The 25,134-nt window shown below is 63.9% G+C and overlaps 10 protein-coding genes across 10 annotated transcripts; 5 read left to right on the top strand and 5 right to left on the bottom strand.

Annotated features, from left to right (window-relative positions):
* Positions 1-2,519: 2,519 nt before the first annotated feature.
* Positions 2,520-4,231, bottom strand: ARL3 (ADP-ribosylation factor protein 3; the record flags this gene model as incomplete). The annotated part of the gene is made up of 6 exons (XM_069352066.1): positions 2,520-2,535; positions 2,624-2,686; positions 2,754-3,024; positions 3,713-3,877; positions 4,056-4,140; positions 4,220-4,231. The coding sequence occupies 6 exons, from the start codon at positions 4,229-4,231 to the stop codon at positions 2,520-2,522; spliced, it is 612 nt and encodes a 203-aa protein (XP_069209484.1).
* Positions 4,232-4,586: 355 nt separating this feature from the next.
* Positions 4,587-6,305, bottom strand: Q8F55_003523 (uncharacterized protein; the record flags this gene model as incomplete). Its single annotated transcript, XM_069352065.1, has 4 exons — positions 4,587-4,753; positions 4,803-5,149; positions 5,221-6,113; positions 6,177-6,305. 4 exons carry the CDS (start codon positions 6,303-6,305, stop codon positions 4,587-4,589), a joined length of 1,536 nt encoding a protein of 511 aa, XP_069209483.1.
* A 1,699-nt stretch (positions 6,306-8,004) lies between these two features.
* Positions 8,005-10,157, top strand: Q8F55_003522 (uncharacterized protein; the record flags this gene model as incomplete). The annotated part of the gene is made up of 6 exons (XM_069352064.1): positions 8,005-8,291; positions 8,333-8,397; positions 8,437-8,689; positions 8,737-8,797; positions 8,832-8,947; positions 8,984-10,157. 6 exons carry the CDS (start codon positions 8,005-8,007, stop codon positions 10,155-10,157), a joined length of 1,956 nt encoding a protein of 651 aa, XP_069209482.1.
* A 43-nt stretch (positions 10,158-10,200) lies between these two features.
* Positions 10,201-10,909, bottom strand: Q8F55_003521 (uncharacterized protein; the record flags this gene model as incomplete). Its single annotated transcript, XM_069352063.1, has 2 exons — positions 10,201-10,768; positions 10,803-10,909. The coding sequence occupies 2 exons, from the start codon at positions 10,907-10,909 to the stop codon at positions 10,201-10,203; spliced, it is 675 nt and encodes a 224-aa protein (XP_069209481.1).
* A 220-nt stretch (positions 10,910-11,129) lies between these two features.
* On the bottom strand, positions 11,130-12,183 carry Q8F55_003520 (uncharacterized protein; the record flags this gene model as incomplete). Its single annotated transcript, XM_069352062.1, has 3 exons — positions 11,130-11,428; positions 11,461-11,693; positions 11,729-12,183. The coding sequence occupies 3 exons, from the start codon at positions 12,181-12,183 to the stop codon at positions 11,130-11,132; spliced, it is 987 nt and encodes a 328-aa protein (XP_069209480.1).
* Positions 12,184-12,671: 488 nt separating this feature from the next.
* Positions 12,672-15,039, top strand: VPS1 (vacuolar protein sorting-associated protein 1; the record flags this gene model as incomplete). Its single annotated transcript, XM_069352061.1, has 7 exons — positions 12,672-12,704; positions 12,757-12,798; positions 12,846-12,905; positions 12,943-13,002; positions 13,043-13,118; positions 13,189-13,338; positions 13,379-15,039. The coding sequence occupies 7 exons, from the start codon at positions 12,672-12,674 to the stop codon at positions 15,037-15,039; spliced, it is 2,082 nt and encodes a 693-aa protein (XP_069209479.1).
* Positions 15,040-15,508: 469 nt separating this feature from the next.
* Positions 15,509-16,480, top strand: Q8F55_003518 (uncharacterized protein; the record flags this gene model as incomplete). The annotated part of the gene is made up of 4 exons (XM_069352060.1): positions 15,509-15,539; positions 15,572-15,916; positions 15,951-16,117; positions 16,277-16,480. The coding sequence occupies 4 exons, from the start codon at positions 15,509-15,511 to the stop codon at positions 16,478-16,480; spliced, it is 747 nt and encodes a 248-aa protein (XP_069209478.1).
* A 672-nt stretch (positions 16,481-17,152) lies between these two features.
* Positions 17,153-18,858, top strand: PCL7 (cyclin-like protein interacting with PHO85; the record flags this gene model as incomplete). Its single annotated transcript, XM_069352059.1, has 2 exons — positions 17,153-18,044; positions 18,158-18,858. 2 exons carry the CDS (start codon positions 17,153-17,155, stop codon positions 18,856-18,858), a joined length of 1,593 nt encoding a protein of 530 aa, XP_069209477.1.
* Positions 18,859-20,567: 1,709 nt separating this feature from the next.
* Q8F55_003516 (uncharacterized protein) lies at positions 20,568-23,469 on the top strand (the record flags this gene model as incomplete). The annotated part of the gene is made up of 5 exons (XM_069352058.1): positions 20,568-20,649; positions 20,736-21,439; positions 21,493-21,546; positions 21,587-21,778; positions 21,829-23,469. 5 exons carry the CDS (start codon positions 20,568-20,570, stop codon positions 23,467-23,469), a joined length of 2,673 nt encoding a protein of 890 aa, XP_069209476.1.
* A 300-nt stretch (positions 23,470-23,769) lies between these two features.
* Q8F55_003515 (uncharacterized protein) lies at positions 23,770-25,043 on the bottom strand (the record flags this gene model as incomplete). Its single annotated transcript, XM_069352057.1, has 5 exons — positions 23,770-23,841; positions 23,874-24,241; positions 24,273-24,335; positions 24,368-24,882; positions 24,958-25,043. 5 exons carry the CDS (start codon positions 25,041-25,043, stop codon positions 23,770-23,772), a joined length of 1,104 nt encoding a protein of 367 aa, XP_069209475.1.
* Positions 25,044-25,134: the final 91 nt, after the last annotated feature.

Genomic DNA, 25,134 nt, shown 5'->3' with positions numbered 1-25,134 from the left:
ATCCGGCGGCTTGCTTGCGGAGCACAACCTCAAAGCGTTTAACAAGGCTACTCACTTCGCAATGTCCAAGACCCTGCGGTGCACGTGGAATGTCGTAGATGGCGTCGCAGCCGGCCAACTTCTGGAACCAACAGCGACTTATCAGCGGCGAGTCTTCACGTCGGATGGTCGGTCGCCCGCCGGTAGCGTGCCAGAACTGTGGGTTTGTGAGGAGGCGGGGACGAGTCGAGTCAATGGAGCGCGCGCCGTCTCGGATAGTGTTGCCAACACGGGTCGAGAGTGATGGTAATCAGGGAATCGACCCGTCGCCGCGGTTCGCGTGTCGTTCCTCGCCCGGCCGGACAACCGCAACCTGACCTGCCCCAAGAGTGCGTCTAGGTCTTTTCGATTCTGGGTCAGCGGGTCGGGCGTGGGTGTGGGTGTGGGTGTGTCGGGGTCACCGTGGCCGGGCTCACCAGATGAAGTGAGGCTGCGAGGAGGCCGTGGTGAAACGTCTGGTTGTGGGAGCGACGACAGAGAATCTGCTGGGGCAGCAGTAATGCTAGACGGCGTCTGGCCGCCGGGTTTTGTGCGATCGTGAAGTCCGCAGTCGTACGAAGGGGGCGGCGAGTAATGTATCTGCGAATGGGTCGATTGTCGTGACTGGCGAGTGAGTCACTGTCGGCGGGCCAGGGCGAGGGAAGGTGAGAGAAAGGCGGGGCGTCGACAGAGGGCGGCTCTCTACGCTGCTGATCGGCTTCAAGCCCAGGTGGTCTACTCGACGTTGACCGTGGTCGCGATTATCGATAGTGACGAGGCAAGAGTCGACAATGTTGCTGAGTGAGCGTGTTCGAATCCTTCTGGCTGTTCGTTTGCAAGAGCCTAATGAACGACAGACTGACACGACCGGCCGGCGTCGTCCTCTCGTCCCGATGACGGAAGGCAGCCAGCTAGCCAGCTGCCTGGCCCCATCCCATCGACATTGCCATTCCAGGTCCCCCGTCCTCGCTCCCTCCCTTAGCCCGGCCCAGCCTCACTTTGCGCGTGTACAGGAATCTCCAAGGCAGGGATCTCATCGACACGCGCCGCGCCGCGCCGCCGCGCGCCATCAGCCCAGCGCCCCGAATCGAATCCCCCAGCGTGCGTGGATACGCGTGCGCGCTCCCCTCCCCCTCCCCCCTCCCTCTCGCCACAAGTGCTTGTGCAAGCGCGACAGAGATATGGTTACGACATGGGTTTAGGTTAGGAGGAGGCCGGGGGCGCGTGGCGAGAGCCGGAGGGCGGCCCTGGCGCGCGTGAGCGTGGGTGCCGGCGGGCCCGCGTGTGAGGGGGCGACAAGGACGGGACTGGCGCTTGCAATTGCTCGTCGGCGTCGTCGGTGCATGCGGCGTCCTGTAAGTACACGACGTCACGCCGAGCCGGCGGGCGCGAGAAGTCACCTGGCCACGGCCATCCGGGCAGAGAGAGAGCATGGTGGCCGCCAGCGCCTCGCCCTCCCCCTCCCCGCCCACGACCATCTCACGCCCCGTGCCTCCGGGCCACAACATGCATGACGCCCTGCTCAGCGCGCCGCGCCACAGTCGTGGATCCCGCCAAACTCTGGCTCTGGCGGCGCTCTAGCGACGCGGGCCACATTATTACAGCACACGCCGCGGCGGCGGGCGTGGGTCCGCGTGCCTCGTCGGTCCCGTTTCGTTCGGCGTCCTCGCTCGCTGCCGGCACCGAGGCCGAGCGCGCCGCCGCCGCGCCGCCGCGCTGCAGCGGCCCCAAACCCAACCCAACCCGACCCGCCACCATCCGGGAACGGTGCCGTCACGCACTCGTCAGCACGCTACCAGCAGAGCATAGCAGAGCAGGAGGCATCCCGCCGTCGTCGAGCGCCGCGCGCCGTGCCTATGCCACATCCACCCGTTTTCGGCTCGATATCTGACACACCGAGGCGCCACCGCTCGGCGCTGCAATAGAGTAACTTGGGCCCGGCGCAGTTAATCTTGCAACGGCGGCGAGGCTGATTAAAGTGGCACTGGTACCCGGCCGAGCATGAGGCTGACTGAGAACATGCCTACCCGGTGGCACTTGTCGTCGCTGGATGAGATACGACGATGCGGCAGCCCCCACCCCAACCCACCCCCCCAGTCTCCATGTACCGATGCGGAACCTGCCAGACGGGGAGGGGCAGTGCAACACACACTCGTCGGAATGCGCACCGCCGCGCCCAACCTGACGACGGGTTGGCCCATTCAATTCGCAGGGGCTTGCTTGCTTGGGCGGGCGGCTTTTGCCACCTGCGCTGCGGGCGTCGCTCACCTGGCTCGCCGCGGCGCGCGCGTACGGCACCGTCACACCTGCTCCGGCCCGTGTCGCCGCCCTTTCCCCTGAATCGACCTGCGGCTCATATCGATGCACATGTACCTCGCCGTCTTGGCACAAAGAGGGCACTGTCTCATCTACTGCGGCAGCGGCATCTTGCAACCGACGCGGTGATTAAAAGTATGCCTCGTCACGCTTGTTCTACAACAGAAACCCCGTCTACATGTCGCCTAAAATCGGTCGTTACTGTCGAGACTGTCAGAAGGAGGATTGCGGGCACGCCAGCGCCAGTCGTTCCCAAGGCCCAACTCGCGCCACAGTCACAACAACTCACACTGGTTGACGAGAGTTCTGAACCCGGATGTATAGCCAATTGACAGCTTCCCGTATTCCCGTGCTTGTGGCCGTCAGCGTTTCATTCCAGCGGCTGTGGTCGCTCGCACGACGCCTCGCGCGATACTAACCCTTCCAGTGCCGACACGCCCATGACGTCCAGACTCGCCATCCGCTCAGCCTTGGCCTCGGCGTCGATACCGGCCGCGGCAGCGCGGCTTCCGCCCGTCTCGTCGGTCGGCGACTCTGGCTCGGCGTCCTCGTCTGCTTTTGGCCTCGATCGCTGCCACGCGTCGAATGACTCGCGAATTTCGGCAACAGACAGCGATGACGACTTGTCCTGCTTGTTGGCGAGCAAGAGCAGCGGCAGATGGAGGAGGCGCGGCGAGTTAATCACCTCGTCTGGCTAGTCAGCGGGAGCTCGGGGTTTATCAGTCGGAAGGGTCGTGCCAGGCGTGCGGGTTGATTGCCGTTACGTGGCGGGTTTGTCACAATGCACAGTCACCGTTCCGACCACCCATAATCAGTTTCAAGTCGGCAGTGGCCCCGCATCCCACGGACGGGAGGCGCGCCCTAAGGCATGTGCCAAAGCCTGGCCAATTTGAGGGCAGCGGGCGGGGTACGGAGGTTAGTGCCCGACCAGTGCTCGCCACACAAGGTGGGTCAAGGCTGGGTCGAGGCACTGCAAAAGGCTCGTCGAGCAGAGGGGTGAGGTGGCACGGCGTTTTGCGAGCCGACAGAGACGTCTTCCGAGTGCAAGCCGACAGAGCTGCCGCCCTGCTAGCCACAGAAGGAGTAGGCCCGTCTCCAAACCATACCCGCCACTCTTCGAACCACATCCGCAACTCTCCAAGTCTCTCCCCGGCCGCACCGTCAGACCTGCACAACGCAGCAGAGTCTTCGTACACCGTGTCGTGCTGTGCCAGCCGACCGAGCCATCGCAGACCGCATCGCGCTGGGCGAGCGGCCGTCGCAACCGTACCGCCCTCCACAGGCGACAGGGTAGCCGCCATCGACCAAACCTGCGTCTCCCAAACCACACCACACCCCACCCACACCACACCCACCCACACCACCCCACACCACTCACCAAACACCTCCCACGTCTCACTCAGGCGCGCCTGGTCCGAAGCGTCGAGCACAAACACGACGGCATGGCACTCGTCATAGTACTTTGGCCAGATGGACCGGATGTCGCGCTGGCCGCCGAGGTCGAAGAAGTGGAGCGTTGTGGAGGGCAGCGAGATCTTGCCGACTGCGGGGTGGGTGAACATTTGTCACCTGTGGATGGTCTCGGCGTAGACCATATCGCGGCCCTCTGGCACCCGTGCTACTCAGCCGTACGTGGCTTCCGGTAAGGCCCGCCACGGCGCCGACGAGGGCCTTACTCCCCCCGCCCGCTGCCCCCCCCCCACCCAGCCCAGCCCACTCACTGTTCTGCCCAATCGTCGGGCCGATGCGGTCCGGAGGCAGCCCAGGCGTGGGGTTGTACAGCGTCTTGATCTTCTCGAGCGCCGTCTGCGCCGTTAGATTCCCCTCTCCCGCTCGATACAGATACCGACCGTCTTGCCTGCCTGCTCGTCAGCTCCGCCCCTACCCAAACCCACATTGTCCAGCCCGATGATGACCACCGAGTACTCGTCCTTTCTTGTCAGGTAGTCGTGCAGGCCTTTGAGGAGCGAGTACATCGTGTGCGGTGTTGTGGGCGATGTCGAGATTGACTTGGCGGACGCGTTCACAATGCGAACTGCTTGCTGGGCACGTCGAGTTTTGGGCCCCGCACGCGGAGGCAAATCCGCTCAACCTAGCCTGTTCACTCCCTGCCGGTCCTACACAACCTCTCCCCCTCCCTCTCCCTTCCACGGCCCACCCGCAGGCTTCATTGTTACATGCTTCTTCCAACTGCTCTCTGGAGAGAATGTTTCCCTTAATGTAATCCCTACTACACTCAATTTAATCTACCCTTATCGGCCAACAGCGTAGCCGTAGCGCTCGCCTGCGCTGCGCGCCATGATGTCCTTGGCGGGGCCGAGGAGACGCGTGAACGCCTGCTCGCCGAGGGCGGCAACGCGCAGCTTCTCGGAAGCACGGACAGTGGCGGCACGGTTCTGGCGGTTGAGGAGAGCCAACTCTGGAGATGTGTCAGTGGTCGCACCTTGGTTGTCCGCCGCCGCACTCACCGCCAAAGTAGTCGCCCTTGCCATAGTTCTTGACAACAGTCTCCTTGCCGTCAATCGTCTTGATGGCAACAGCCGAGCCGTTCTCAATGAGGAAGAACTCGTCACCAGCCTCGCCCTCCTTGATGATGTCCTGGCCAGCCTCAAACGTACGCGACTCGAGGACGTCGGCAATCTTGGCTCTCTCCGAAGGCTGGAGCGAGGTGAGGATGGCGACAGTCGACAAGAACGACTCATACAGTCTGCGCTTGCGCGAGGTGTGGTCGAGCAGAATGGTGCGGAACGACACGCGGTCAAGGGCCCAGAGGGTACTTGGCGAGACGGCCACAATCGAGGCGGCACGTGGGGCGCTGGGATGTCAGCAGAGGTAGGGGTGCGTGTGAAGCTGGGGGACGCCAGCCGTCGCCCGGGTGGCACTTACTTGTGCATGAGGGCAAGTTCACCGAACGAGCCACCCTCCTTGCTGGTGGCCACCTTCTTGCCAAGGTCGGGGCGGTCGCCCTTCTCAGGCTCGAGGACCTGGCCGTCGCGCTTGACGAAAATGTCCAGCTCGCCCGACTCGACAACGTAGAAGTAGTCTCCAGAAGCGCCCTGCTCAATGACAGTCTCGCCGGGGGCGACCGTAACCTCCTTCATGGCGGCAAGGACGTCAGCCTCCTGCTCCTCGTCGAGGTTCCTGAAGAGGAAGTTGGGCTTGATGGCGCCGCGGATACGTCTCAGCTGCTCGTCCGTCTTGGGGAAGACGGGCATGTCGTTGTTGTTGGCGTCTGGCGTCTCCTCATCCTCCTCGGAGATGAACGCGTTGGCGCTGGGGTCAAACGAGCGCGTCTTGGGAACGAGCGACTCGGCAGACACTGATGTGCGGCGGCCGAGGGCATACGAAGGAATCACAGGCTCAGGCTCGTCGTGGTCATCCTCGTCGTGGGCCGTATTGTTGCTCACAGGCGCAGAAGCGCCAAAGGGCGATGCGCCGAATGATGAGTTGCCAAAGGGGCCACCGGGAGCAGGGGCGCTCGTGTCGAAGGGGTCGGCATCATCCGTAGGAGGGGCAGCCGACCTGGCCGATCCGCCAAATGGCGACGAGAAGAGCGACGCTGCACCAACTGCCGCTGCGCCACCGGCGCCAGCCGCAAGAGCTGCTCCGGTCTTGGCTCCGCCGAAGGGAGAGGGCCCGTCTGGGCCGCGCTCAGACGGCGACAGCTCTCCCGACTGCCACTGGCCGAACGCCGACGATCCACCTGCAGTGTCCAGCTTGCCTGGCTTGCCGGAGCCCTTTGATGATGGCGAGGTGGCCTGGTTCTTTGAACCGGAGCGCTGCGGAGGCGTGTCAGTGACGTGTGCGGCTAGAGCCGGCGGTTGGTTGCTTTCGTGACGTACCTCGTCTCGAAGACGGTCTTGGAACCAGTCTGCGCAGAACTGGAGAATGTCCTTTGGATTTTCGCGCGATACGTCGCGGTTGAGGTCGTTGAGGATCGAGTTGTACTGTGGGTTTGATCCTGCAGACATTGTTACGGGGGATGAGAGGTGGTGGGTGATGAGACGTAACGACGAGATGGGTCGGGTATTGGGCGAAGCGTAGTTGCTAGCTCGGTACGGCTAGGGAAATGTTGTCAATTCAAGACTGGTGGCGTGTGAGATGTGCGAACCCGAGGCTAGGGCTGGCAGGTAGGTAGGCTGGCTGGGCGACGAGTAGAGTGGAGCAAGGAAGGGAGGTACAATTGAGGATGGTAGCGGGCGGGTTGCCGGTGGGAGAGGAGGGGGAAGGGAAGGGGGTTGGATAGGTTGATTTGGCTGCTCGTTCAACCTGTCGGTAGAGGATTGAGCAGTGTACGACGACAATCCGGTTCGGCTTGTGCGAGCGCAACTGATTCGTCTGAGAGAGTAGAAGAGGTGGAGAGTGTAGAGTGTGGTGATGAGCAAGATGAGATGGGGGGGATATGGATGGGTGGATGGATGGATGGCATTCAGGTGCGGGGGAACGAGGGGCAGGAGGCAGCCAGGCAGCCAGTGACGATGGTGGATGATCCTTGGTGACGATGGGGCAAGGGGGAATGGTGATGGGCGATGGGCGCGGCCGGGGGTGCGGGCCAAGGGGGACTGCAGCCAAGCCAGAGGCGGCAAGGCAGCAGAGGCCAGGCGGCAAGTGGGGGGTTTGCCGAGCCGCTGCCTTTGGGCCTTACAGTTGGGTCGTCGCTTGCTACAAGTGGTAGCATCAGAGTGTCAGTGACGTGCCTGCCCTTGGCTTTTGGACCTCCCTGTTCTGTCTGTGGCTACAGTGGCAGTGGCTACATACAATGAGTGCAGCGTGCAGCCTCGGCCTCCTGGACCCTCTCCCCCCTGCCCGCGACCTCTTTCTGCATGCTGTCGCGCCTCTCTCTTCAGGCCGGCCGGCCCGCCAACTCGCAGCGATGCTCGTGCCGTGGCGTTCGATGCTCCTTCTCCCTTATCCTCTCTCGCATCATTGCCCATCACATTTTGATTCCGTGGGCACCTATCCCGGGTGCATATTTATCATCTTCCAGAACTTGATTGAAAATCCACGTAATGAGACATCACGTGATCTCCATCGGCCCCTCCTGTGTCTCCTACTAGGCGTACGACGTGTGTTGTTCGCGGTGTAGCGCCGAGCCGTCGTGCGGTGCCGACTGCGAGACGAGCAGCCGCCGCGGCGGCGGCGGCGGCGCGTCATGTCCTGCTTGTTGACTGAATCAATTCAAGCAGCTATCTCGTACAGAGATTGTCAACATTACAGCTTGTCTCGCTCCACTCTGTCTCAACCCTTCGTCCTCTCTCTCTGCTCTGTTCTGCTCTGTTCTGTTCGCCCTTGCCCACTCGCTCTCTCCGCGCTCCGCTCCGCTCTCCTAGTTCGACGCGTTGAGCGGCCATACTACATTCCCTGGTTTATCGTGCCTGACTTCCGGGCGGCCCTCGACTAGCCCCTGTTTAGAAACGGACGAGCGGGTAAAGGGAACAACCAACCCCTTCACACTTATCCTACTTGCTCAATATCTTCAACACCTGTTCTCTGTTCTTGTAAAGACCATCGGCGACGCGACGACAACGACCAGACCTCGGCAGAGCATCGGGAATGCGCACGGCACATACACCATCTACATCACAGTGAACGCGCCACCGCCGACAGCCGGTTCCACGGCAAGGATCCCACCACGCCCTGCCGCTTCGGCCTCCCACCACCCACTCCACAATGGCCGCGCCGACTGCACTCACCGAGCAGGTTATCAACCTGTCGCTCGAGGATGACGAACTGAAGCGCTCCCCCGTGTTGGTAAAGCTCGCCCTGTTCACAGACTCGTCGCCATCGTCGCCGCCTGCACCGCCCCGGCACACCAGCCACGCCTCGATCTCGTCGGTCGCGTCCCTGCTCCAGTCTGAAGGCTCGTCGTCGACAACGCCCAACAGGCCCCCTCGGTCGCCACTCCGGCGAAGCCGAGAAGGCTCTGGCAGCAGGCCGCGCGGCACATTAGAGTTTACGTAGGTTCATGGGGCCCGAGCATCCTGCTGACACGGACCAGGACTCTGATGCTCGAGATCGACAACCTCCAGGCTGAGGTGGCCACGCTGCTGGACAAGATCTACGGTGGGTACTCTGCACGCGTACACCCGCTAACAAGCACAGAGATCGAGGAGCTGCGGCACTCGCCGTCTGCGCGCTCGGCGCACGCGGCGCGTCTCGACACGCTTCTGTCCGAAGCCGACGCCGCCGTCGACAATCTCACACCTAGAATCGCGGCGGTCGATCTCATCGGCAGCGACTCGCAGGTTCCGGACCTCTTGTCTTCTCTTCGCGCCGACTGGGCCAAGGCCACCGCGCAGCATTGTCTCGTCAAGCAAGAACTGCAAGAGGACCCATGGCTTGTCCGATTCAGGACGTGGGTTACGACATGCGGGTAGCTCGCGCAGGCACTGACTCCTTCAGGACGGCCGAGCAAGCCGAGGGCATGATGGACCCTCTGCAGACCAGTCTCGTCGACCTCACAGTGAGTTGCGATGCATGGTGTATGCTGACTACAGTCATACGTTGGCCGCATCTTCTCAAGCTTGGGCATCGTGCCCCAGAATGCGGCCGACGACCGGTTGAGCATGGAGCGGCTACGAAGCATGGCTGTGGCACATGGGCGGCTCAAGTCGTACGTGGCGCCGTGGTACCACCGCTGACAGCACAGAACCTATGTCCCCAGCGTCAACAAGATTCTGAAAATGATGGAGAAAAGCGTGGCGGATCGGTCGGTCAAGAATGGCGAGGCATTGCGGCGCCTGAACGACATGACGACGAGGTGGGCGACGCTCCAGAAGCAGCTGGCGCAGCTCGACGCCAAGGTCGCGCTGTGCTTGTCACAGCACGATCACGACGAGCACCACGAGCAGCTGGAAGAGCTTGACGACGACCACGTCTTCCTGACGTCGCCCAAGATGGCGCCCAAGGCCGAGGTACCAATGGGCATTCCGCTTCAGCGAGTGCTCAGCGCGGGCGCATCGTCGCCGGCGCCTGGGTACCACGGCTCGTCGCGCCTCGGTCCGCCGTCCGCGTCCCGGCCTGGGTCCATTACGCCCAGCGCTGCGAAAACATTACGCCGCAGTCAATCGCGGCCATCGTTAGGCTCGTCGCTCAACACAATGTCTCCACCTGAGCGCCCACGATGGAACATGTCGACACGGCCGTTCAACATTCCCCCACAGCAAACCCCACCACCATCGATTCGGCGGCCGAGCAGCAGCTCGCAAGGGTCGATACCCCCGATGCCGTCAGTGCGCCGGCCGGTCAGCCCCTGGGTCGCGTCGCCAGAGTTCAAGACGCCTCGGAAGAGCATGCCGGCGCCACCGCCAGTGCCCGCGATGCCGGGGTCAGTGCGTTCTGTTTCGGCCCCGCGCCCGTCGCTGGGCGCGAGCCTGGGCCGGGCGCCTCCGCCCTCGGCCTTCCGCAATGCGTCGCCCGCGCCGACTCCCACGCGGCCGTCGTCGCGCATGTCGCAGCACTCTGCGGGGTCGCACAGCGTGTCGGCGGTGACGTACCGGCCGTTCGTGCCGAGCAAGTACGACCTGCTGGATCAGGAAGTACAAAAGGTGCTGGACGCGGTGCAGCCGGGGATTATTGTTGCGCGCATCGACCAGCCACTGCGGCGCGGGCAGTTAAAGAACAAGGACGAGGCGTGGACCGGCGAGTTTTTGTTCGGCGCGGGCGAGCGGACGACGAGTGTCAAGCTGCTCGAGCTGGCGAGCCGGTCGGGCGGCAAGAAGATCAAGAGCATGGTGCGCGCGGGTGGCGCGTGGCTCGACCTGGGCGCGTACCTGCAACGCAAGAAGGAGGAGCGGCAGGCGCTCGACGACGATGTGTTCTAGTGTAGCATATGCATGGTGTGGGAGTTGGGTGGAAGACTTTATGCTACGTGTGGGCGGCGTCGGGGTCGGCGGGGTCGTTGGCCGCGAGGGCGTCGAGCGCGGCGGTGATGTCGTCCCACATGTGCAAGATCTCGCCCTCCCACCCCCCCACCTCGGGGTGGACGACCTCCTGCGCGCCATCCGCCTCGAGGGCAACGCTCGGAAACTCGCCATACGGCCTAGCCCAAGCGAGCACCTTCTCGCGCGCCAGGCCGACAATAGACCTAAGCCGGACTCGCACAGTGAGGTCCGGCACAGCGCCGCCCTGCACCGCAACCGGCCCCCCGGCCCAGCCCCTGCCCTCCAGGACCGCGACCCACCCCTCCCCGAACGCAGCGAGCAGGTCGAGCAGACAGCGCATAGCGCACGCGGCCGCGTCCTCGTCGCTCACGCCGTCTTCGGGCTCGAGGGGAATGAGCGGGAGGGACGTGAGGTGCTCGACTGCCGCCGGCGTCAGGGACAGGAGGTAGGCCGCGCGCATGGTCGCCCACGGCTCGGGCGCGGGGATGGACAGGATGCCGTCGAGGAGGGGGGCGATGCGCTCCACCGTCTCTGTGAGGGAGCCGAGCGCGCTGGCGTCAGCTGGGGGAGGGGCGGAGAGCGTACTGCTTGCGCGCGTCCCGCTCGAGGTGCGCGATCCCACTGTCTAGCTCGGTGCGGAGGCGCTCCTCCGCCCCTTCGGAGAGGGTGAGCGCTGGCTGCGACGCGGTCATGGTGTGGGTTGTTGGTTGTTGAGAGTTCACGCTGGTGGAGGTCGCTCATGCCGGCACTTGCCGCCTTGGCGCTCGCCTGCTGGCCAGACTCGAACAATGCATTCTACATGGGTGGGGGACGCCTCTATGCTGCTGCTACTCGCCCGCGGCTGCTACTCGCCGCCTCTGCGCTCGCTACGCTCGCTCCTGCCCGCGCCGCTCGCTGCGCTCGCCGCCGCGCCTAGTCCCACACCAACGCCCCATTCTCCACCGTCGCCTTCTGCCCACCGCTCAGCACCTTCCCCCCCGTCCGCTCCACCTTCTTGTTGATCTGGTAAATCTCGTTGATGCGCTCACGCTCGAGCGTCTTCTTGTGCTGCGCCAGCCGGCGCAGGCGATCCGCCTCGTCGGCCGCCCGCTGCGCCTTCTTCGCGTCGGCCTTCTTGGCGTTCTTGCGTTGGATCTTGGTGAGCCCGTCAGACGTGTCGCTGCTGTGCTTGTACACCTTGGGCGCGCCGCCAATCGACACCGACACGGGTTCTGGCGTCAGCGGGGAACACGCTCCGGCTCACTCTTCTTGGACGCGACCACGTTCCACGCGTCCTCCTGCGGCGCCTGCGCCGGCGCCGCCTCGTCGTCCGAGTCGGACGTCGTCTCGGTGTAGTCCTCCTCAAAGTTGGGCACCTTCTCCGCCGCCGACAGGCGGCGCACTGGCTCGGGTCTGGCCGGCGACGACGATGACGACGACGGCGTAATCTTCATCACGCGCGCGAGCTGCGGCGCGCGGTCGTGAGGCTCAAGCATGCTGTCTTGTTAGCCGAGCCCAGCGCCGAAACCCACTCGTCGACCTTGGTCTTGCGCGGCTTGGGCACGAGCTTCTCGGCCAGCGTCTTGGGCTTGGCCGGCGTCGTCGAGCCACCCGCCGCGGCCGCAAACGAAGCCGGCGCGGCCTCGGCCGGCTGGTCGCGTGCCGCCTCGGCGACAACGGCGGGAGCCGGGGCTGCGGCTGGCACCGGAGCGGCTGCCGCCTTGCCCTTGGCCTTGCCCTTCTTCGCCTTGGCTGGCGCGTCCGAGTCGACCTCGGTGGTCGCTGCCGATGGCGCTTCGTCACTGTTGCCGGCTGCACCGCTCTTGCCCGTGACCGTCTTGCGTTTCGACTTTTTGTTCTTCTTCTTGCCGCTGCCGCTGCCGCCTTGTGCCGCCCCGTCGGTCGCCTTGGGGATGTACTGATACCCAAAGGCGAGGACGACCACCAGAGCCGCGCCGATGAGCGCCTCTGTGGAGATGTAGGGCATTGTGTTTATGCAAAGAGCGATGAGGGAAGGTGAGCAAGAGTACAAGCAACGAGTGGCGGCGGCCCTCCACGGTGGTCGGCTCGGCCGCCCATGACGCTGGTGGACCCCAAAATTGCCCGTTTTGGCAATTCTCCGGTCGTACAGTTGCGCGTCGTGGGTGGCGGCGTGTCCACGGCGACAGGCAGGCAGCGTCTCGTCGTTTCAACTGGCAACTTCACTCCATCTCTCTCTCAACTCTCTCTCTCAACTACATCACAATCCTCCAACGCAGGATCCTACATTTTAATTCAGACGACAGAGACAGCAACAGCAGCTTGACGGCCCTATACCCTAGTTCGTTTGCTCGGCTCCACCCCCTCCCCACCCCGAGCTCGCTCGTCACGACGCACGACCCCATTATCGTCACACCACCCACCGCATTCCACGCAACTAGCGCTGACAACCATCAGCAACTTCACGAGCAGAACGGGACAGCTAGACCGCCCAAGATGGACCAGCAACTCATCAACCTTGTGAACAAGGTTTGTCTTGTCGAGCCCGTGCCGAGCTCGCAGACACTGACCCCATGCACAGCTCCAGGACGTCTTTGCGTCGATCGGTGTCCAGAACAACATCGTATGTGGCCCCGAGGACGTGTGCGAGCCGACACTAACGGTCCGCAGGATCTGCCCCAGATCACTGTCATCGGCTCACAGTCGAGTGGCAAGTCGTCCGTTCTCGAGGTGAGCTCTACGCGACCAACTCCAACTAACGTCATAGAACATTGTCGGCCGCGACTTCCTTCCCCGTGGTACCGGTATCGTCACCCGTCGCCCATTGGTGAGCAGCTCAACCGAACAGCCCGATCCTAACTCCCCAGGTGCTCCAACTCATCAACCGCCCCGCGACGTCCAAGGCCGCCAACGGCGACAAGGAGGGAGAGAAGAAGGATGATGGTGAGACAAAGAAAGACGGCGACAAGCCGGGTGAGCATCCCCCACTCCGATGATGCTGACCCAGACGCAGAGGAGGCCCTTTCCAAGCTTAGGGTCAACGAGAACAACCCCGACGAGTGGGGAGAGTTCCTCCACCTCCCCGGCCAAAAGTTCCACGACTTTGGCAAGATCCGCGATGAGATTGTGAGGGACACGGAGAAGATGACCGGCAAGAACGCTGGTGAGTGCGGCGAGCTCGTGCGCAGCCGCTAACACTTCAGGCATCTCGCCCAACCCCATCAATCTACGTATCTTCTCGCCCAACGTCCTCACCCTCACCCTGGTCGACTTGCCCGGTCTCACCAAGGTCCCCGTTGGTGACCAGCCTCGTGACATTGAGAAGCAGATCCGCGACATGCTCTTCCGCTACATCTCCAAGCCCAATGCCATCATCCTTGCCGTTACGGCCGCCAACACCGACTTGGCCAACTCGGACGGTCTCAAGCTCGCCCGCGAGGTTGACCCCGAGGGAACCCGCACCATTGGTGTCCTCACAAAGGTCGACCTGATGGACCAGGGAACCGACGTTGTCGACATTCTTGCCGGCCGTGTCATTCCTCTCCGCCTCGGCTACGTTCCCGTCGTCAACCGTGGTCAGCGCGACATTGACCAGTCCAAGTCGATCGCCTCGGCCCTCGAGAACGAGAAGAAGTTCTTCGAGAACCACCCCAGCTACGCCAGCAAGGCCCAGTACTGCGGTACTCCTTGGCTCGCCCGCAAGCTCAACATCATCCTCATGCACCACATCCGCAACACGCTCCCCGACATCAAGGCGCGTATCAGCCAGCAGCTCGTCAAGTACCAGACCGAGCTGGCTTCGCTCGGCGGTGCGCTCGGCGAGACCAACCCTGGCAGCGTTGTCCTGTCGACGATTACCGAGTTTTGCAACGAGTTCCGTTCGTCTATCGACGGTAACAACAACGACGTCTCGCTCAACGAGCTCTCTGGTGGTGCCCGTATCAGCTTCGTCTTCCACGAGCTGTACAACAACGGTGTCAAGAGCATCGACCCCTTCGACCAGGTCAAGGACGGTGACATCCGCACGATTCTCTACAACTCGTCGGGTTCGACCCCCTCGCTGTTCGTCGGCACTGGCGCGTTTGAGATTATCGTCAAGCAGCAGATCCGCCGTCTCGAGGACCCCTCGCTCCGCTGTGTCGCCCTCGTCTACGACGAGCTGATCCGCATCCTCGGCCAGCTGTTGACCAAGACGTCCACATTCAAGCGCTACCCCGAGCTCAAGGACCGCTTCAACCTCGTCGTCATCAACTTCTTCAAGAGCTGCATGACGCCGACCAACAAGCTCGTGTCGGACATGGTGTCGATGGAGGCGTGCTACATCAACACGACACACCCCGACTTCCTCAACGGCCACAAGGCCATGGCCATTGTCCAGGAGCGCCTCAACGCCAACAAGCCCCCTGAGAAGATTGACCCCAAGAAGCCTCCCCAGGCCCACAAGGACCTCGACTTTGAGACCAAGAACAACCAAGAGAGCTTCTTTGGCTCGTTCTTTGCCAAGGACAAGCAGCCCAAGCGCAAGGGTGCGGCGGCGATGGACGCACCACCTTCGATGATCAAGCCGGTGGCTCAGCTGAGCGACCGCGAGTTGATGGAGACCGAGGTGATCAAGCTGCTCATCAACAGCTACATGAGCATCACAAAGATTACCCTCATCGACATGGTCCCCAAGGCCATTACGCTCAACCTTGTCAACTTTGCCAAGGAGAACCTGCAGCGCGAGCTGCTCGAGCAGCTGTACAAGCCCGAGGTTCTGGAGGAGCTGCTCAAGGAGTCGCCCGATGTTGTTGCCCGGAGGCGAGAGTGTGTCAAGATGGTGGCAGCGCTCAACTCTGCCGAGGCGATTGTGGCTGCCGTGTAAGCATAGACGAATGGATAGGATGTTCACGATTGGCATGCATACGTGATAGAGCGGGGGTGGGGGGAAGCGGGGACGGCCGCAGCAGACAGGGTTGGAACTTTGTTCTGTGACCCGGATCTTGAAGTGATGCAGATGACCAGTGACGTAACGTCAGACGACAGGCTTCGCTCAATGTTGTTGTCGCCACACCAACCTCGGTGACACATCGGTTCTCATCTCGTGCAGTCTCGTGCAGTCTCCGAGATCTCGAAGCGGGTCGCAGTCATAAGACGTGTTCCCTTCGAGGGCTGTCCCTGTCGACTCTATCTCACTCACTCTCACACACTCTCTCTCGCTCGCCCTCCGCACAACGATTTCCAACGGCCAACGGCCGTCGACAATCTACCATCAACAACCTCCATCACCACCTCAACACCCGTTCACCTCCTCACTCTACCTCTCAAAGCCCCACCTGCTCACCCACAGCACAATGGCCTACCCCTCCGTCATCAGCCAGAAGGGTACGTTTTCGCCCCCACGCCGCTGACAGCAGGCTCAGCCGCGCGCAACGTCGAGCCAGTGCTCGCCGCCCTCGCGCCGCTTATCAAGCCCCCTCCGGCCGCGCCTTCGCAGCACACGCGCCCGCAGCCGCGCCCCACGCCCGCGCGCCGCGTCCTCGAGCTCGCGAGCTACCCCTACGAGCACATCCTCGCCTACGCCGCGGCGTGGCCTGAAGTCGAGTTCAGCGGCACGGTGCGCGACGAGCGCGAGGCGGCCGGCGTGGGCGCCGCGCTCCCGGCTAACGTGCGCGCCCCGTTCCAGCTCGACGTTGCCGTCGACGCTGAGTGGGACCTCCTCCGCGGCGCCGCTGGGGAGGGGTACGACGGCGTCATTATGCGTTAGTGGGCGGCAACGAAGGGCGCTGACCCCAGTCAACCTCGTGCACTGCATGCCTGAGGGCGGCGTCGAGGACGTGTTTCGCAACCTCTCGCCGCTGACCCCCGGGGGCCGCCGCCTCCTCGCGCCGTGTGGCTGGATCGCTGCGTATGGCGCGTATCTCAACGACGATGGGAGCTTTAGGTCTGCCGCGGACGAGAAGGTGGGTGTGGGTGGGGTGGGGGCGGTGACGGCCCGTGGTGCAGCCATGCAGCGGGTGCAGCTGGTGCAGCTGCCGCCGGCACGCGACACGGCGTCTGGCCTCGTGCATCGGGGCTGGCTCGTCGATCTGCCTGGCTCTCTTCCCTCGCTCACGCCGCAGTTTGACGCCGAGCACATCAAGGCGACACACCCCTCGCTCGGGCTGCGCACCCCCCAGTCAGTAACCGCTCTTGCCAACAAGTGGGGGTTTGACGAGGTCGTGCGGGCCGACATGCCAAAGGGAAACCTGTGGCTCGTGTGGCAGGCGTGCACGCGCTCCGAGGCCGACATGACTGGGCGCGAGTCTTGGATTGCTAGCCCATAGGCCATGGCCCATGGCCAATTTGATTACAGCCCAAGTATATTTGTAGTGATGTCATGCTGATTAGTATTGGGTTGACGGCGGGTGGTCCGAGTTTTTGATTCCGTCATTTGCCCATGTGGGTGGATCAACACACGTTCATGACTTTGTGGGCCAACGACGACAGCGGCGGCGAGTTGCACGAGTTGGGTCCGTCGACGTCCCTGGGTGGGTGCAGCTGGGCGCCGGTCCCCACACCGCGCACTGCACTGGCCCATCCGTCATAGAGTGCTGCTCGCTCGCTGCCTCTGCCGCCGCCGCCGCCGCCGCCGCCGCCATCACACAGACTTGCAACAACTCCTTCGTGGCTCGACTTGACCTCCTTCCTTCTTGCCTTTATCTCCCTCTCTCTCTCTCCCCCTCTTCTCCCCCACTCACACGCATACACTCTTAATACCCCTCGGCACTGCACACACACCACACACCACACCACACACACACACACACACCTTGGCACGCTCTCACCCCCAACACCTGTAGCATCACCTAGACATCAACAAGCCTATCGCGTCAACCTTTCCGCACCCACCCACCCAACTCGCGCCAGCACCCCAGCCTCCTTTATCGCAGTCACTAGACACTAGACGGCCCAAGACACTGCGCCATCGACCCCGAGCCCCTCCGCCGCGCCAAGACATGTCGTCAGCACCGAGGGCCGAGCTCGCCGCCGACATTGCCGTCGCCGCAACCGGCGTCTTCACAGCCGCCTCGCCATCACTCCAGGCCGCCGCAGCCGCGGCCAACGGAGCAGACGCTGGCCCGAGCAGGCCGCGACCCTCCCCGAGTGCGGGGTACCGCTCTGCCTTTGAGCGCCGGCCCAGCGGCGAGGGCGAGAGCGGGAGCCGGACGCCGCGGCAGCGCAACCACTCGCCCGACACGACGCTGGACCGGCGCGCGTCGCCGCCCCGCGAGGTGACGCCGCACCTCGACCTCGCGAGCTACCCGACCCCGACGCTGCTCCGCCTCCTAGCGGCGCTGTTGCAGCAGATCGCGACGGCCAACGACCAGCTGCGCGCCGAGCAGGAGGACGAGAAGGAGGGCGAGGACAAGAGCGCGGCGGGCGAGGCACCGCCCCAGCCCCAGGCGACACACGAGCACGACGAGATCAGCTCGACGGCGACGGCGGGGACCGGCAGCGCCGCGAGCCGCTCGAGCATCGCACACCCGTCCCCGACGACGGCCCTGTTCCACGACGAGCCCCCTCCCGATCTCGCGGCTGGCGACAGACTGTTCACGGCGTCCAAGGTCTCGCTCTCCCATCCCTCGTCGATTCTCAGCTTTCACGCACGCCACGTCCCGTCCATCTCGATCGAGGCCTACCTCCTGCGTATCCTCAAGTACTGCCCGACCACGAACGAGGTGTTCCTCGGCCTGCTCGTCTACTTTGACCGCATGAGCAAGCTAGGCACGCCCAGCGGTGTCGGCGGGACGAGTGCTGCCGTCGGGCCGAGGGGCTTTGCCATCGACTCGTACAACGTGCACCGTCTGCTCATCGCTGGCGTCACTGTCGCCAGCAAGTTTTTCTCTGGTGAGTGGGTGCGGCGTGTTTGGCGCGCGGAACGAGCGGCATGCCGGCTGTTGGCGATGCCGGTCGAACCACGACGGTTGTACCGACAGTTACTAGTGACTAACCCGTATCAGATGTCTTCTACACAAACTCGCGTTACGCAAAGGTCGGCGGCCTGCCACCACACGAGTTGAACCAGCTCGAGTTACAGTTCCTCCTGCTCAACAACTTCACCCTCATGATCCCCCCAGAGGAGATGCAGCGCTACGGCGACCGCCTACTCGCCTACTGGCAGGGACGCGAACACGAGGCCGGCGTCGACTCGATTCTTCCTGGGGACGAGCACCGTGCGCGGCAGGCCGAACGCGAGCATCGGGAAAAGGAGCGTGAGCGCGAGCGCGTGCGACACCGGTCCAAGGAGCGACGAGAGAGCGAGAGGCAGTCGACGCACACGCCAATGGATGTGGACGAGGCGGTGCCAAGGGCGCGTGACTCTGCGGCCTCGACAAACTCAGCCCCGGCTCAGCCGTCGTCGACAGCACCGACGACACCAGCACCGTCGACGCACAACCAGCTGCACCGCTCTGCATCGGTGCCTCGCCGACCGGCAGGTGAGCAGCCGCCGCCACAGCAACAGCAGCAGCAGCCTGCTGCAGTCGCCACAGCCACGGCGGCACGAGGACGACCAGGAGTGAGCTTTGCGCCACAGCCAAAGCACTCGGTTGCAGGGTTGGCGCATGAGCGGGGCGCCACGGTGCCGTCGTCGTCAGCGTCGTCGATGCTGCGTGGGTGGGCGCATGGGGGAGATGGGGGAGTCGTTGGCGTCGAGCAGTAGACTCGGGACGACTGATAAGCAGCCGGCAGGCCGTGGGCCGTGTCGGCTGTGTGCGCATCGTAGCCGGCGGCGACAGTGGCGCGGGGGCCGAGCTCGTCATGCCACCCATGCACTGATATTGATTGGATCGTTGGCGGCGACCGGCGGCGGCGGCGACAGGGTCGACCATGTCGAAGGCCGATGGCGCGCGGATCAGTCCGGCAAACTTCGGCTGTGCAGACTGGCGGCGTTGCTGCGGCGTCGTGCCGCTGACTCTGGCTCTGGGCTGACGAGGCCATGTCCGCCGAGTGACCGAGCCACCGACCGACGCCGCAGCAACCCACGGCGATACATTGAATAGGCAAGCATGTTAGTCAGGCACATCCTTGTAGCACTTTAGCAGTGGCTTGGGTCGTATGATGCGAGCGAGCGCAACCAATGAGCGCGGGGTGGGGGGAGGGGAGTGGGCCTGGAGCGCGAGCAGCCAACTTTGGTGCAGGGTAGATAGCGGCGGCAGAGGGGGCCTAGGCGTCGTCAGTCTGCGATTGTTGGGTGGCCTGGGTGGCCTGCGTCGGCGGACGAGCAAGGGAGGGAGGGGAGGCAGATGCAGGGCGAGTGAGTGGGGGCAACGCCCAGGCCAGGAGGCTCGGCGCTGGCTCGGCGGTCGGCGGCGGCGCGAGGGGGAGAGGGGGGGGGGTCGGCGGCGACGGCGAACGGCGACGGCGGCGGCAGTGCGCTCGGATCTTGGGCGACCGCAGCGCGCCAAGGCTCTCGCAGCGAGATGCGGACGGGCGGGCTCTGCTCGTGATGGTTTTATCGCTGTCGTCGTTGCTGTCGTCGCTGCCTTCTCCGCTGCCTCTTGCCGCCGCGTCTCCGCCCCTCCCCAGCCAGCACGCCATCCCTTGCCCGTCCCGCGGCGACCGGAGTTGGCTTACTTGGTGAGTTTTGCACGCATCCAGCAGCAGCAGCTACGCGCCAGCGCCGGCGCGGTACCCGCGGCCGGAGAGGGGGCAGAGTGCGACGTGCTGCTGCACGCTGCGCGTTGGCTGGCTTATGGCATTATGACATTGAGGGGCATTTTTGACCCAGAAAGCAGCAGCGCACTTTCGAGCAGCGACTGGGGGACCTAGCAACTGTACATTCCTCGTTTGGTTGCCACCGTCACGAGCAAGGCAAGCAGCAGGCAAAGCAAGGCAAAGCAAGACACCAGACGCCAGCAACAAGGCCGCATCGTCTGATCAGAAAGCAACAACGGCCACAACCGCGCTACTGTGCATCCACCACCCCCCTCGGTCACCAATCCACCTATCTCGCTTCCCGCTTGCGGCGACCACTGCGCACCTTATCCCACATCATCTCTTTACTCCATCTCACTCGCGCCCTCAACTCACGTCAGCCAACAGCACTCGCCTCCTTTCGGCGCCCCCTCCTCCCTCCAACTCCGCTCCTCCCGGAACCCCCCTGCGCACGACATCTCCCAGCCCCCCCCCCCACCCCACCCCGCCAAGACCGCCGCTCCTGCCAAGCCCCGCGCCGCACCCTCCGCTATCACGAGCTAGCCAGCTCACTCCGCCCACTCTCTCATACTTGAGCTCGAGTGATCGCCGAGCCCCCGCGCATCCTCTTCCCCTCTCCCATCGCCGCCTGGAAATGCGCACATAGCGGCTAGCGGCCGGATCACACCTCGCACACCAACAACCCCGACCAGCCCGCACACGACCGGATCGCCCATGCCGTCGCCGCCGGGGGCCGCGCCCCCATCCGGCCGCGCAGCCTCGGCCCAGCAGCAGCGGCAGCAGCTGCAGCAGCAAGGTAAGTTTCTCGGGTATTCGGCCCCAACCCGCGGCGGCCCAGGCGCAAGCCACAAGCCCAGTGATGGTGTGCTAATGTCGTTCCAGTGTCGACATCGTCGACGTCGAGCGGCGGAACCATGACCCAGGCCTCGACGGCGTCGTCGACGGCCTCGTTCATGGCCGCGCCGACACCCTACAACACAATGTGCGACACGGCCGTGTACGACTCGACGTCGCGCATCGGCGGCACAACAACCGGCTACGGCGCCGATCACGACATCGGCCTGTCCTCGGCGTCCGTGTCTGACGCCGAGATTCTCTACGGGCCCGTCGACGACGCAGATGTCAGCATCGGCCCCACCCTCTCGCCTGCGTCGTCGCGCCGCCGCCCGTCGTCAATCACCGACGGGCTCACGTCCGAGGCGTCGCGCCGCCCGTCCGATACCCCCTCCCGCGTCCGTCTCCTTCCCTACTCCTCCAAGACGTCGACGGGCGACTACATCCCCCGCAGCGACCGCCCCGTCCCCGCGCCGCCTGCCACCGTCTCGACATTCTCGCGCGATGGCACCGACCTGGGGCTCACATCCATCATGTCGACGCCGAGCTCGGCCGCGTACATTTCGGATGCGCCTACCTCGAGCACAAATCGTCTCACGTCCCGCTTCAGGCGGAGCTCGGCCCAGCCACCAAAAGAGGTCGACAGGGATACGCAGAGGCTCCAGCAGCTTGGCTACGATGCCGTCCTCGGAAGAGACTACACATTCTGGTCAAGCTTGGCCATCAGCTGGCTTAATATCGGCTGTCTCCAGGTAGGTGGAGCTGGCTGCGCAGCAACGGATTTTTCATCGCTGACATGGCACAGGGGACAATCTTCGCCGTCCCGGGCGCGTATCGTTATGGCGGGCCAACGATGATGGTGAGTGTGAGGAGCAAAGGACAGGGCTCATCCATCGCAGCTCGTCGCCTGGCCCATATCCGCCGTGCTCGGCGTGTGTCTCGTCTTCACCCTCTCCGAACTGGCATCCGCATACCCCGTCGCCGGCGCCATGGCCTCGTGGTCGTGGAAGCTCGCTCGCGGCGGCGTCGGCGGCGAGCGCTACTGGGGATGGGCGATGGGCGGCATCGTTCTCGGCGGACACATCGCAAGCGTGAGTATCGGGGCTCCCGACACCGCCGAGCTTAGCTAACCTCGCTTAAGCTCATTCTCCTCGCGTGGGAGACGGTCAATGTTATTGAAGGCACAATGGGCCTGGCGTTTGAGTATCACCCAACGCCATGGCAAGGCGTCCTCTTCTTCCTGGCCCTTGTCCTCATCGTGGGCACCATGGGGTCAACAACCTTTGGCCGCAGCCCACGCTACTGGCTGATAGCCTTTGGCTACGGCCTGTCGGTCTGGGTCGTGCTCTGTGTCTCGCTCCTCGCAACAGGCGTCAGCAGGCGCAACTACTCGCCGCCGATTTCCACAAAGTTTTACAACTCGACGGGCTGGAACTCGCGCGGTCTCGTCTACATCCTGGGATGGCAGTACACGACCATTGCCAGCGGCTCGGATGCGTCGGCACACATGTCCGAGGAGACGCAACGGCCATCGCGCAACGTGCCCAACGCCATGACGGCGTCGGTCATCCTCACCTATGTCCTGGCCTACATCTCGATCATCCTCCTGTTCATCTCGGTCAACCCGGATGACGCCCAGTACATTTCAGGCCAATCCTTCCCCGTCGGCCACATTCTTGAGAAGGCCATTTCCTTGGATGGCGCAATCGGCATCTGTGTGCTCATGATCATCGCCCTGTGCCTGCAGATGCAGGCACAGTTACAAGCCTCGTCACGATTCATGTTCGCCTTGGCCCGCGACCGCGCCGTGCCGTTCTCGGACCGCATCCAGCGCACAAACTCGAGCAAGCAGCCCACGTTTGCAAACTGGGCCGTCGTCGCCATGTGGGCCCCATTCTCGTGTCTGCTGTTTGTCGGCAACTTCCAGGTCTTGTACTCGGTGGTAACGACGGCAGCGGCGTCGCTCAGCATGCTCGGATACTTTGTGCCCGTCTTCCTCTACCTGATCTCAGGTATGGACCTGCAAAACGAGGGACGGTCGTCATGGTCGATGCGCAAGATGAGCAAGCCGTTCGCCGCCATTGGCGCAGCGTTCACCTTCACCGTCATTTGCGTCCAGGTCATCCCGCCCAAGTCTCCGGTCAAGGCTTCCAACATGAGCTGGCAGCCCGTCGTTATTACCGGCATGCTGCTCCTGTGCTTCATCACCTGGAAGCTCTACGGCGCAAAACACTACTCTGGCCCGATCCGTGCCCTGACAAAATGGCAAACCGGTGTCGAGATTGACCTCGACTCTACACTGCACGCGTCGTCGAACCGGGCCAAGGATAACTCGCGCTCCGACGGCTCGTTCAAGATCCTCCCAACTCCGCTGTACGAGAGCGCGATCCACACTGTCACGGTTGGGTCAGCGCGCACCGTCGACACGATACCCGGCCAGGGCGAGTGGGCGCAGCAGAGCTTCTCGACCGACGAGTCGGGCTGGAACGGCTCGAACTGGGGCTCTGGGTCGAGCTCAGGCCGAAGGGGCTCAGGCAACGGCGGCTCGGGCAGCGATTCGACCGCAACCTTTGCCCGCACGTCGCGCCACGGGCTTGGTGGCGGAGCCATGGGCAGGGTAGCCGAGGACACGGAGGGAGAGGCGGCGGCGACGGCGGCGACGGCCCAGGCGGCTGTGAGCCCGACGCGGAGCGTCACGGTTGGTGCGCCGCCTGTCGACGACGACGACGTTGTGGAGAGCGGAGTGGAGGCGTCACAGAGTGTGAGCTGGGGCGGGAGGTGACGGCGGCCGGCGGGGCCTGAAAAGCATCAACTCGATGATCTCTTGTGACGATCCTTGGGCATGTGTTGTACGCTGGTGGCTTGTCCACCTGGTAATGTAATTCTACACCTCTGTGGGAAGGGGGAGGGCAGGGTGAGGAGGGGGAGGGCAGCGGCTGGAGTATGCTGGTGGCATCGCTGTACCGCTCCGACGTGGTCGAGCGTCACAAAGTGGCACTCTACGAAAACGACGCCAACACTAACGACACAGTTGAGAGAAATGAACAATGACTGACACGACGCATGCTCTCTCTCTCTCTCTCTACGCAGGGAAGAAGGCCCCAGCCACGGCGGCCGAGAACACGGTCACGGCCGTGTACACGAGCATCGCACCCTGGCGTCAGCGCGGCCCTTGGCACCACTCACAAAGTTTGTCGAGCCGTACGCGCCCACAGCGCCGTGGAAGCGGCCCGTCTTAAGCAGCTGGGTGGACACGGGGCCGGAGGTGAAGTTGCCCACGCCGCGGAGGAAGGCGAACGTGCTAAACACGAGCGTGGGCAGCGTCGGGTCGTCCTGGCAGATGCGGGAGATGATGGGCGTCCACAGCGCGGCGAAGGAGAGCGCCGTGAGGCCCCACACTACCGAGAAGACTATGAGCGGCGCGCTCGACGTGCCCAGCCCCCAGGGGAGGAGGGCGGCGAGCGCGCCGACCAGGCAGTTGGTGGAGACGGCGAGCTTTATCGGCAGACGGTCCGAGAGCCAGCCGGTCGCGAGGAGGCCGGGGACGGACGCGGCTGGGGTCAGCGAGCCCACACAGACACGCACCGTTCATGATGGACACGAGGGCGACGCCGCCCGGCTTCGTGGCGCCGACGGTATCCGCGAAGGCTGGCGTCAGCACACTCCCACACCCGACCCACTAGGCATCCAGAGCGTGGGGTTGAAGTTGCCGAGCGAGGACAGGAAGAGGACGAGCACGCCCGACCAGAGCGCCCATGTGCGCGCCACGGCCCAGTCGATGCGGGGTCTCGGGCGCGGGGCGCTGCCGACGCGCGGCGCGAGCGGGATGCGGCGCCGGATGAAGAGCAGCGCGGCGGCGTTGACGGCGCCGTAGAAGATGCCCGCGCTCACCATGGTCGCCTTGTACCCCACGCGCTTGAGGAGCGCGTCGATGATGAAGGGCGTGACTGTCCCTCCGATCCCCGTGCCGCTGTACAGGATCCCGCCGGCCATGCCGCGCCGCTTGTGGAACCACTCGAAGAGGAGCGTCGCGCACGGCAGGTAGAGCGCCGCCGCGAACGGGTACATTATGCCCATTGTCCCGATTAGCTGCGGCGCGGCGGTTACGAAGGCCGAGGAGATGAAGGCCGCCGTGGAGACGATGAGGCCGATGATCTGGGACGTGCGGCCGAGGTGCGGGAACGCGGTGAGGATGCTGGGGAGTGGGAGTCAGCCTCGTCCTCGTCCTTCTCCCCTCTCTCTGGTCCCCGGCTCGCTCACGCCCACTCACGGGCCCAGCACCGCAATGCTCATGTAAATCAGCCCGGTCTGCAGCGTGGCCGCCAGCGTCAGCGTCCCCTCGTCCTCGGGGAACATGTTGGTCGCCCAGTAGTTGTGCAGCACGCCAATGCTGAACGGCAGGCCGAAGACGACCGTCTCGACGACGGTCGCAGCAACGAGGAAGGAC

The sequence above is a fragment of the Vanrija albida genome (assembly GCF_041260175.1).
Source record: "Vanrija albida strain AlHP1 chromosome Unknown contig_3, whole genome shotgun sequence".
Taxonomy (NCBI): Eukaryota; Fungi; Basidiomycota; class Tremellomycetes; order Trichosporonales; family Trichosporonaceae; genus Vanrija; species Vanrija albida.
This window is presented reverse-complemented; position numbering and strand designations above follow the sequence as displayed.